This window comes from Calliphora vicina, chromosome 3, assembly GCF_958450345.1.
Source record: "Calliphora vicina chromosome 3, idCalVici1.1, whole genome shotgun sequence".
Classification (NCBI taxonomy): domain Eukaryota; kingdom Metazoa; phylum Arthropoda; class Insecta; order Diptera; family Calliphoridae; genus Calliphora; species Calliphora vicina.
Genome location: NC_088782.1, coordinates 79,534,054 through 79,547,232, shown reverse-complemented (window position 1 = coordinate 79,547,232; position 13,179 = coordinate 79,534,054). Strand labels below are relative to the sequence as shown.

Here is a 13,179-nt window from a genome sequence, read left to right as displayed (position 1 = left end):
GCATGTTAATTTGTATATTTAAATCTCAAATCAGTCCGTATCTAACAAACACAAAAAGGTTGACCAATCGTACTTTCAAAGAACAGCTTATTTCGTATATTTATGTTACAAAACTAACTCCTAAACAATTATCGTTATGGCTTCACTAGAACATTTTATTTGTCGTTAACCTACCGACACATGTCGTTATTTTTATTATTTAGATATTGTTAACTAACGAATTTTGATTACTTAATGACAAAATTTTGTCGTTAATAAGTTACAGAATTGCGGTACTGAGGAAGATTGAATATTTATATGTTACCGATTAAATTCGGCATATTAAACTGACACCTGTGGTGTAGTTTAGTTTGATTAATTTTTATGGATATTGTTACAGTGCCTTCGAATGGTAAAATGGCGGAAGTTATAAAACCTTTTCTTTGTGATGCCATAGAGAAGTCGCTTCTTCGACACGAATGGGAAAAATGGCTAGATCATTAAGACTTTATTTGGCAGCGGAAGAAATCGTTGATGATGTCAAGAAGAATAAACTTTTACACTTAGGTGACCCCCAGTTGCAGGAAGTAATATTCAATATTCCTGGGGCATTGGTAGAAAGTGACGGAAAGGACGGTATTAAAATGTATGATGTTCTAGTGGAGAAACTAAGTGAATATTTCTCTCCAAAAAGAAACACAACATTTGAGCGGCATTTATTCCGGAATATAACTCCTGTTGAGGGCGAGAATTTTAATAAGTTTTTGCTTCGGCTACGTCAACAAGTAACAAAATGTTCATTTGGCAACACTAGGGAAGAAATTGAAGAAATTTCCATAAAAGACAAGATAATAGATTCTTGGGCCCCTCTCGATTTGAAAAAGAGATTGTTAGAGAAGGAGCAGAATCTCTTTGAAATTATTGACGCATGCCAAGTGTACGAGCATGCTGTTCTACACTGATAAAGAGGAATTAAAAAAATCAATGTTCAATCACAACCGTCAACCGAATGCAGACGATGCGAAAGAAAGGGGCATTTGTCCAATTCTTTTGAATGTCCTGCCAGAAATGCAATAAGTGTTCTTTACAGGGACATTTTGCAATAAGATGCAGAACTAAGAAAAGGAAGTTTGATATTGACAACAGTGTGCCGTACAAAAAAAGGCGGCCTATAGCAAATGTACATTGTATTGTAGAAGAGGATAATTCCAATTCAGAAATTCAATGATTTTTGCTGTTTTAAAATTTGGAAAGATGAACATAAAGAGGAAAACATATGCTGCACTATTGGTGGTAAAGATATTCCAATGATAATTGATTCCGGGTGCCGTTTTAACCTCATAAGCGAAAACGATTGGAATTTATTACAAGTATCAGAAGCGGTAATGTGGAATATACGCTTACATTCGCAGAACAAAATTAAGGCGTATGCTGCCATGGATCCATTGGAAATTATGGTGGTTTTTTGATGCTCCGATATGCATTAGTAACAGAAAAGAAATAATATCTTCATTTTATGTTAAGAATGCCAACCAATCTCTCTTGGGAAGGGAATCAGCTCATCGCCTAAATGTGCTCAAATTGGGATTAGATGTTAATCAAATTCAGGAAAATGAAAAACAACCCTTTCCGAAAATCCAATGAGTTAAGGTATCATTATCTATAGACCCTTCCATAAATCCGGTCCAGCAACCAGTACGCCGTTTTCCTGTTGCGCTTGAGGAGAAGGTGTCTAATAAAATAGATGAGGCATTACGCCTTGATATTATAGAACCTGTTTCGGTCCGAGTAAATGGATTTCTCCTATAGTTATTGCTTTTAAAGGAAATGACGACATTCGTATTTTTGTTGATATGAGATGGGCAAATCGCTCCATTCTTCGTGAAAATTACCCTTTGCCTACTTTTGAGTCATTCATGAGTAGATTGAAAACAGCAAAAATCTTTACTAGACTGGACCTTAATCCGCATACCATCAGATAGAGTTGGATGAATCAAGTCGTGAAATCACAACCTTTGTGACACACAAAGGATTTAGATACAAACGATTGATGTTTGGGATGAACTCAGCTCCCGAAATTTTTCAGAAAATTATGAAAGGGATGCTATCGACATGCCGAAACGCTCTAAATTATATATATTATAGTGTTTGGAAGTTGCGATGAAGATCATGACGAGACATTAAAGACTGTCATGGATATTTTAAGGAAGAACAATGTTACCTTAAATCATGAAAAATGTGTACGGAAGACTAAAAAACTTAGGTTCCTAGGACACGTGCTTTCGGCAGATGGGTTTACTGCGGATCCGGAGAAAGTAAAAATCATACAGCAGTTTCGAGCTCCAAAATCAAAAGATGAGGTACGCAGTTTTTTAGGCTTAATAACATAGGAAAGTTTTTGCCTGATTTAGCAGATATGACTAATCCACTGCGGACTAAGGATGCAAAATTTGTATGGGGTCAGATACAAAACGATGCCTTTAACAAATTGAAGATGATGTTACCCGAAATACCAAATCTTTCATATTTTGACCCAAAATTATGGACTAGAGTCATAGCTGACGCAAGCCCTGTAGCATTAGGTATAGTTTTGCTACAATTCGATAACGAAGGGGAGCCTAGAATCATCTCCTTTGCAAGTAAAAGTTTATCTGCCTTTGAGAGAAGATATTCTCAAACTGAGAAGGAAAGTTCGGTCAGTAGAAATGTTTTACTACTATCTTGCTGGGTTAGATTTTGAGCTCGTAACTGACCACAAACCTTCGGAAGCCATTTTTAAACCGAATTCGAGACCTCTGGCTAGAATTGAAAGATGGTTACTTAGACTACAGGCTTTCAAGTTTAAGGTAATATATTGTAGTGGAATAGATAATATAGCAGACTCAATATCTAGACTCTGCAAAATTTCTGATGAAGAATCTTTTGATGGTACATGCGAGGAATCTATTTTTCACGTACTACAAAACACAGTTCCTAACACTTTAACTATATCTCTAATAAGTAAGGAAAGCAACAAAGACGTGGATATTCAACAGGTGATTTCCTGCATGGAAAATTATTGTTGGGATTCGAATTTATCAAATCCATATTATGTTTTTCGTCATGAATTATCAGCCATTGGATCAATTTTACTACGCGGAAATCGAATTATAATACCAACATTTTTAAGATCAAAGGTATTGGATTTGGCACACCAGGGACAACCTGGTGAGTCGGCAATGAAACGTCGTCTTCGATCTAAGGTCTGGTGGCCATTAATTGATAGGGACGCTGAGAACTTTGTAATATCGTGTCGTGATTGCCTCTTAGTTTCACAACCGTTGAAACCAACTCTAATGCAAAGACACCCATTTCCGAATGGGCCTTGGCAAATAGTGGCAACTGATCTTCTAGGACCACTGCCTAATGGGGTGTATATTTTAGTACTCATTGATTACTATTCCAGATACCAAGAAGTCGTTTTCTTGAAACGTATTTCTTCTGATGCTATAATTAAGGCCATGAGGGAAATTTTATCTAGGCTTGGGTTACCCAGGACGATAAGAACTGATAATGGCAGACAATATGTCAGCGATGAATGTAAATGCTTTTGTGCTGAAAATAGCATATCAATAATCAGAACGCCACCCTATTGGCCTCAGGCGAAGTAGAAAATATGAACAAATCCCTGGGAAAACGATTGAAAATTGCTGCAGCGAATAAATTAGATTACAAGGAAGAAATTCAAAAATTTATACTTATGTACAATGTGACCCCACATAACACAACAGGTTCAGCATCGAGTGAGCTAATGTTTAACAGACGTATTCGTGATAAGATTCCTAGCATTGAGGATATATCAGAAGAGGTAATTGATTCGTCAGCTAGAGATAATGATTAAATAAACAAACAAAAAGGAAAAGAAAGAGCTGACACGAAGAGAGGAGCGAAAGAATCTAATATTCAGATAGGTGACAAGATTTTATTGAAAAATTTAATTTTCCCCAAAAAACTCACTCCGAATTTTGATAAAACTTTTTATGAAGTTGTTGAGAGAAATGGAACTAAAGTTAAATCGTGGGAGGAGGACGAACATATAAAAGAAATATAAGTATGGTGAAAATAATTCCAGAGGGCATGACATGCTCGGAACCATTACCAGCCGCCACAAATCTGCTATTGCCTAATAATGACTTATTTTCATCTTGATCCACCGGAAACGTTACCCAGACCGCGGGACTGCAGTGACGCTGATGCCTATGTCCGTCGTTTTCAGGCCAAGGACCGTTGAAGCTAAAACTGAAAAAGTTGGAGGGGATGTGGCAACACTGACTGTTGGCTTATCATCAGCTGTTCAGTATCATCACTAATATGACATCAAGTACATTGTTTTATTATAATTAGCCACAGGTTATTACAATTTGTATGTTTATTTTTTCTATAGCACATTCAAATGCGGCAACTGAGAGAATATTCAGTTTAATGATTACCTTTTCGAGAAAAGAAAGAAATAAGCATTTAATTGAAAATTTAGGGAGTGAACTGACTATTAAAACCAATTTTCAATTTACATGCTTCGATTTTTTTTAATATTTTAAAAACTGAAAATGGCAAAAATGGAATTGTTAACATCATTTAAAAGAATGATAAATACATATTTGTAAAAGTTTTGAATTATTAAAAAAAATATAATTATTTAATAACACTGTCCAACAAATTTAGACTTCATGATTGGAACAGAATAGCGCAAGTCTCTTGCCCAACAACAAAACAGCATGTACAATTTTCCTTTCCTTAACCCGACATTACCTCTGGCATCTACAATCACAAGAGACTTGCGCAACTAAATTGCCTAGTGTGAAAGGGGTCTTTTGACCGTTAAGAACAATCTAAGCTACTCAGATGCAGATGACAGTGTGTATAAATCAAGGTTGCCAACTCTTCAGCTCAGAAAATGTCTAGATTTTGAATTAAAAATGGCTAAAACCCAAAAATAACTGAATACAAATTCAAAAATATTTCTTGCCCCTCATTGCCACGTAATCTGGTTATGTGTTAACTAATAGTTATACTGACAGTTTTCCAAAAAAATTTTTACCGACTTCGTGTTAATGGGGTTTAGCAGATTTAAAGATTGTAATATCAATATTTTTTTCAATAATCCTTTTTGATAAATTAAACAAATTTCTGGACACTTACAATCAAAATCGGATCAATTGAAGAACTGCAAAATTGATTTTTGAATATGCCTGATGTGTTTGCTTTGGAAACAATTTTGAAAACTGTTTTCATAAAACCAATAATATTCTCATCAAATCATCAACAGACGAATTTGTTTAAAAAGACTTTTTCTTTGTCATTTGATAAAAAATACTGTTTTATTTTTAAAAAATTACAAAAATGTTCAAGAAAAGTATAAAATAAAAAGGCTAGGACAAAATAAAATGGCTAGATCTTCCGGCTAGAATAAATCTAGCCATTTTTTATGGCTAAATGAAATTAAAATCGCTAGTGATTGCGGTTGCAGTAGTGATGAGTCTAATTTGAAGCATCGTTAAGTACAGATATCAACTGATTTACCAGTGTATACTTGTATACTATAAAGTGTGTGTATTTCTGAGAATTTATAAACGCGTATAAAAACACTGAGTGACTATTTAAACTGCTGTTGTTATACACTTTAAACAAACAAATTTTAAACTATTAAACTGTTTTTATTTGCAAACAAAAGTATCCGGTTTATTTAAAGAAAATAAACCACGTATTTAAAAGGTAAAAACGTAAAAATACTTTATATATAAATTTAACAAAATTTGGAAAATATTAAATATTTACAGTAGATTAAATTAAACTATTAAAATTATTCAAAATCTAAAAAAATTCAAAAAACATTCCAATGGTATAATAATTTTATATGCTTAGAAAAATCTAAAAAAGAAACTGAGAAATTTGATATTATTTATCATGCGTTACTTTCGATTTCTTCAACATCTACAATCAGCGTGAGAGTTTTTTCCAAATCAATTAAAACTAAAGAACAAAAATTATTTAAAAGGAAAACATTAAATTATATTCTTGTTTTAAAAGATTATTACAAAATATCTCACTAAAATCCTAAAAAAAATCGCATCTGTTTATAGAAGGCATCTCAAATACCAAATTTTTTCAATAATTTATTTTTTGTTGAATTGTTAAGTTTTGTTTGTGTTTTATGTTTTTATTCGGTTAATCGAATAGTTTAAAATTAACCGATTAAATCTAAACCCCGATTAATTAGTTGATCGATTGAACCAGAATCCCGATTAAGTGAATACCCTAGTTCTTACACTATTACACATAATTTTATGATTATGTTAACACTTTTAGAAAACTTTTATTTCCAATACACTTTTATATTGCACAAATGAAAAAAAAAATATTTTGTTATTCATTTTTGGATAACTAATATTATTTGAGGTAGAATTTATATTATTTTTGATATTGAAAATCAAATAAAGCTCAAACTAATTAAGGCCTTATTCATAAACAATTTTTAAATTTAAACAATGTTTTAAAATCAAATTTTGTATGGAAATTTTGCTTTAAAACATTGTTTTTGAGAATATGGGTGTTAATAAATTTAGAGTTAGGTACAGTTATCAAAGATACATTCTGTAATGTACATTCATTGTACATACTTACATCTAAATACATCGTATACTAAGGAATATACTTTTCTCATATCGTGTTCGTTCGTAAAAATGGGATTTTCTGAAGGTTTTTTTAGAAGTTGAGCCGCTTTGCATATATTATCCAAAGTCCAACAAACATTTACTTTCTTATTGCTTTTTATAAAAATTCGACCACATTTTTTTAATTCACTAGTCATACAATTTGATGGACTGGTTGCTGGTGAAAATTTTTGGATATGCGTGGAATCAAAAATAGGTTTCTCCTTTTGACGTATTACATCTTCATAATTCCTAAAAAAAATATTAAACGAATTTAAATTTGGTTTACAAAATATGTATGTAAGTATTAAACAAATTTTAAACAACATTTTAATTATAAATTTAAGTTGAAATATTGTTACGAAATTATACTTGAATTCAAAAACGGTTGATTTAAAGTTGCAAACAGCAGTGCCTTTCAAACTGTAACATATCTGTAGGTATTATTAACATTGAATAAAAGCTTTGAGTTGATCATTGATCGTAATGTTTGCTGCGACTCGTATATTTTTTTTTTTAACTTTTTATTTATTTATTGAATCTGCCTATATCATTAGGCCTGACAATAAGTGATTAAATCTTATAACTAAAATTAAAACGAATTGCTCTCTAAAGAGAGCATTGCTTGATGCATGGACCTCATCTTAGCGGGGTGGTAGATCTCCTCTACAAAGCCTTGATCTGGTTTGGCTCTGTGCGAGAAGCCGAGCAAGCGGATTTGGGTGGGATTCCTGTTTCAGTATATATTTATCGCGGACTTTCTTGAACTCATCCTTCACTAGTGGCACTTCCAAGTCCCTGTGGATGTTTTCATTTCTTATGTACCATGGTGCACCCGTCATGGTCCAAAGAATTTTCGACTGAGCCCTCTGTATAAGCTCAATACTGGAATTACTGGCCACAATTGGATTCCATATGTCCAAATTGGTTTTAAAATGATTTTATACAGGGTGACTTTATAGTCCAGGCTTAACTTTGATTGGTCACTTATTAACCAGTGAAGGCTAGATGCTTTTAACTTCATGTGAAGTCTCTTGGTTTCTATATGACGGCGCCAAGTAAGTCTTCTATCTAAGTGAATACCAAGGTATGTAACATAATCGGACTGATGTATATTAACATTGTTAAGTGTGACAGGTGGACAGCATCCCCTCCTCAGTGTGAACGTAACATGTTTGCTTTTTAACTCATTTACACGTATTCTCCATTTGTTTAACCATGTTTCCACACATCTTAAGTAGCCATCTAGTATACTAGATGCTATATATGGGTTTTCATGCGAGCTAATAATTGCGGTGTCATCAGCAAATGTAGAAATAGTCAATTCATCGCTCATAGGCAAATCAGAGGTGTAAATCAAATAGAGCGCAGGCCGAAGAACACTTCCTTGTGGTACTCCTGCTCCAATCCTATATTCTCTTGTCACGTAATCGTTGTACTTAACTGTAAACATACGGTCCGATAGATAAGATTCCAATAGTTTTTGAGTAGATGGTGACAGCAAACATTTTATTTTATATACCAGGCCTTTGTGCCATACTTTGTCGAAGGTTTGAGCGACATCCAAAAATATTGCTGAACAATATTTCTTTAATTCAAAGGATTTTCTTATCTCTCCGGTTATACGATTAACTTGTTCGATTGTTCCGTGGCGTTCCCGGAAACCAAATTGATGAACTGGGATTTATTTTTCTCATTTAAAAATGGTATGATTTTCTTTTGGAACACTTTTTCGAACAGTTTCGATAAGCAAGGAAGCAAGCTTATTGGTCTGGTACGGTCAAGTGTTTACCTAGCTTTGGTATCATTATTATCTGAGAAGTTTATCAATTTTGTTGCCATTATCTTTTCTAAAAGCAGCAGACAGCCTCTGCTTTGCAGCAGGTGATCTATTTTGTTGCCATTCTCTTCTGACATTTCTGTAGATATTCAATTTCGATTAATATTTTTTGTTATGGCAAAGTCTATGAGATCAGGAATTTTTTTAGGATCATCAGGCCAGTATGTTGGTTGTCCAGGTGACACAAAATCCAGGCCATTTTTACGATCAACTAATGCTTTATAAAGCTGTCTGTCTCTGGGATTCATTATTCGCGAGCCCCAATAAGTATGTTTGGCATTATAGTCGCCACATGCCAGAAAGCGATCTCCTAGCGTGCTAAAGAATTCTTCAAACTTCTCCTTGGTCATTGAAAAGCGTGGTGGGCAATAGATCGCGCTTATATTTAAATCTCCATCAAAGCTTACCAGATGAATGGATGTTGCCTGCATATAGTCTTTTGAGAATTCATCTAGGGGATAATGTTTTAAACGATTTCTAATTAAAGTACCAGTACCACAAATGTGCCTTACCATCAGGATGATTTGTACAGTAGAATGTATAACCCGAAATATAAAAGTTATACCTATTGGTAAGATGAGTTTCCGAAACCAATAGCACGTCGATGTTTTTATTCTGCGTGAAGTGGGATACCTCTGATTTGTGTTTCAAATAACTCATTTTCTTGTTAAGAGAATTTGTATCATTTGGTTCTGCGCTCTTAAAAGCTCTTGTATTGTGTTTTGCATGGACATAAAGTTTGTCATATTTTGATTAAGAGAGGTAATATTCTGGGTAAGCGCGTGCATAAGTGCTTCCAACCCTCCCGTAGTTTGGGGAACACCAGGTTGCTGGCAACCCGTTCTCAAAAAATTGGCATAAGAACCTGCTACATTCTTAGGCTGATCAATTTGAGTGGATTGTGAATTTAATTGAGTTGAGGCTGCTTGTTTGTTCAATAGCGGAACTTCAGAATTGACTGGTTGATAGGTGTTTTCAAATTTGTAGGCTGGTACTTCAGATGTTTTCCCTCTTATTAGCTTTTGCCTCTCTCTTAATCTGTTCAATAACTTCTTATAAACTGGGCACCCGCGGTAGTTGGCTGAATGATCGCCACCACAGTTACCACATTTTCTTCTGAGACCATTCTTTAGGATATCACATTGTGATGAAGAATGAAGGTCTCCGCATGCAACACACACGTCTGCAAGGTACAATAATTTTTAGTATGTCCAAACTCTTGACAATAGCCACATTGAACAGGACGATTTATTTTAAGAGGCTCCTCAATTTCATTTCCCCTCAATTTATTTTTTTCTAGCTCCAACTCGACTCTAAACATTGGCTGAGGAATTTTATCTTTATTAGATATATTAACTACAGCTCATATTTCCCAATTCTTGCAGGGCCTCCTTGATATCATTAGTCTCAACACTGGACTCTATGCCTTTAATGACAACTGTCAACCCTTTACTACTTTTCAGTTGATAGGAATAATAATTATTTTTATTTTCATTTCGGTATTGAGAGATTTTTCTATAAAAATCCTCAGTGTATACGACTATTTTCGTCTCTTGCACACCGCCTTTTCTTATTGGAACAATATGGAAATTATTTTTTCCAATGAGTTCAACAAATGTTTTGACCAAATTATTCGAGCTGGACTCACGCAGATATATTGGTGGTGGCTTTAATGATTTTTTTTTCGTAAACACCATATTTTATACTCTTATTATTATTATCCTCGCTCAAGAGTGCGAAACGATTGCCTATCAAGGGATTATCAACTATTTTCTGTTTCTTGACAGACGTTCCATTATTTTGGGGACTTAAATTTCTTTTATTATTATTTACATATCTAAGTTGTCACAATTTTTAAACTACTAAACGGTTTTTATTTGCAATCATTTAAAGTAAATAAATCAACGTTTTGAAAAGGTTAAAACGTAACAATATGTTTCAGTACGCAGAAAAAAGTTTCAACTTAAATATCATGTTTTGATTTCATTGGTTTCAATTCATAACATTTATAAATAATTTCTTAAATAGTATGATTTTTTTCATATTTTAAGTTTTAAATATAATCATATTATTATCGTTGGGGACTTCAACTTGAACCAATTAGACATTGCTAAATCTGAAATCGTGCGTTCATTTTGTAGTAGAAGTAACTTATCTATTTGCCACAATTCTAGACCTACACACTATGATGTGAGATACATGTCGACGTCGTTGCTTGACTTTTTTTTAGTCAGTGATCGTTCGATTGTTAGTTTTTCAGGTCAGGTTCAATGCCCTGGTATTTCGCACCATGCACTTATTTTTGCCACTTTTAGAATGCATTTGGAATGTTTTAACATTGTTGTTGAGCATCGTGATTTTAAAGCAATTGATTTTGATGGGATATTGACATATTTATCCGGATTTAATTTCTCCTGCTTTTTACATTCTGCGGATGTGGATGTTAAATGTTCCATTCTTTCCTCTCTTCTTATGTCACTTTTTTCATTTGTACCAATTAAAACGAGGATTCATTCTACTGCTAAAGATTGGATGAAATCAAGAGATATTACCTTGGCCACTTCACTGCGGGACCTCGCTTTCAACACGTTTAAATCTGACCGAAATGTACATAATTGGAGGATTTATTGCAAACTTCGTAATAGAGCTAAGTCTGTTATTAGACGTGAGAAAAGGAAACACTATGCTAGGGTTTTTGGGGTCTGGACATCTGTGGTATGTGGAGAGTACTTAGGGGAGCTGGCTGTGTGTCTACTCCTGATGGCACAATATGTAACGAGGATGTTGGTGCAATTTTGACTACGTCTGTTTTTCCAACGGCTTGGAAGACTGCGAGAGTAGTACCCATTCCCAAATCCGGTACGGTAAGATGTTTAGATGACCTTAGACCTATATCCATTCTTCCAGCTTTGTCGAAAGTGATGGAGCATTTAATTAAAAATAAGATTATGTCTTTTGTCGAGAGAAAAATTTTTGATTCGCAATATGCGTTTCGTCGAGGTTATAGCACCACATCGTTGTTGCTGAACTTGACGGATGATATTAGAACCTGTGAGAATGATAGAAAATTTTCACTTCTTGTCCCCCTTGACTTAACTAAAGCTTTTAATTCTATTTGCTATTCTACTTTAATAGTTAAGTTGAAAGATAAGTTTGCATTCTCTAAATCGGTCTGTAAGTTAGTTATGTCTTTTTTGGGTGGAAGACAACAATTTGTAGAGTTAAGTGGAATTTGCTCTGAAAGTCTAATGCTTAGGTCTGGTGTCCCACAGGGATCAGTATTAGGTCCGTTGTTATTTGTGTTATATATTAATGATCTCCCTGATGTTTTGGACAGTAGTATGTGTAAGCCATTTTTCTTTGCTGATGACATTTTGCTATTATTTAGTACAGATCGAGAATTTGTAGATGTTTTGGAAAGTAATGTTAACTTCTGTCTTGGGAATGTTGCTAACTGGACTTCGGTTAATTCTCTTGCTATTAATCCCTCAAAGACAAAGGCTATGCTTTTAGGATCATCTGATCATTTTGTTTCTGATTTGAATATTCATATTTCTGATTATCGGATTGAGCTTGTAGCCAACATAAATGCTTAGGTGTAATTGTTGATAGTCATCTTAATTTTGAGTCCCACATTGGGTCCATATATCGGAAAGTTAATTATATTCTACGTAGGTTGTATTCGATGAATATTTACTTGCCGTTGTGGGTAAAGATTAGGGTGGCTAAGGCATTATTGATGCCTCAAATTTTATATGGATTGGAGGTTGTATCGGGCACTATTTGTGTTAACCTACGGAAACTTGGTCGTGTTGTGAATTCAATTACAAGATTTGTGAATAATGTTCGTAGACGTGATCATATCTCCGAGTTTGTTACGAAATTTCTGGGTTGCCCATTTATTGACTTTGTTAGGTATCGAAACATTTTTTTCTATTACAGGTTAATGAAGGATGGCATAATCCGACAGTTTTGTGATCGGTTTTGTTTTTCTCGTTCGACTAGGAATAAACAGATTCTGATCCCTAGAGTAAGATGTTCAACATTAGGCAGGTTGTTTGTCGTTAGGATTGCTCGTTGGTGGAACTGCATACCGTATGAATTGAGAATTTTCTCCCAGTCCAATAACGTCTTTCGCCTTAAACTCTTGAGACACTTCTCTGTTACTTATATATGACTTGTTTCTAGATAAGAATACTTTTGCGTTAAATTTTAAATTTTTTAAACTTTGGAGTTGTTCTAATGATAACCGGATACTAAAATTATATTTCATTCGTGTATTTTTGTCATTTCTTAAATTTTTTTTATTAAGGCTGGGGAGCCAAAAATTTATAATTTATAAAAACAAACAAATAAAAATAGTTTTAAGCTTAATGTATAATTATATTAACTATACTCAGGATTGTATTGCTATGTAATATGTTTTTTTGGCCTGGATGGCTTTTGTATTACAATATGGATTAATAAATAAAATAAAATCTAGAAGGCTTGTAAAATATAATTTCAATTTCATTTATGCATATTTTTATGTCGTTCAAAAATGTTTGAAATTTTCCTGAAAAAATTTTATATTTTTTATGATTTGATTCAAATTTTTAAAAAGGATGAGATATTTATTGATGTTTTTTATGTTTAATGATATTTTTAAGTATGTATCAGATATTTTTGATT

The 13,179-nt window shown here is 33.6% G+C and overlaps 1 protein-coding gene across 1 annotated transcript in view; it reads right to left on the bottom strand.

Moving 5' to 3' along the window:
- Positions 1–10,964, bottom strand: part of LOC135955560 (uncharacterized) — a 245,839-nt gene extending 234,875 nt beyond the window's left edge. Inside the window, exons 1-2 of the mRNA XM_065505911.1 lie at positions 10,798–10,964; positions 6,640–6,920 (exon numbers count right to left, since the gene is read on the bottom strand). Of these exons, the coding sequence (XP_065361983.1) occupies positions 6,640–6,920; positions 10,798–10,964 (448 nt within the window). The remainder of the gene's footprint in view (positions 1–6,639; positions 6,921–10,797) is intronic.
- Between the last annotated feature and the right edge of the window lie 2,215 nt (positions 10,965–13,179).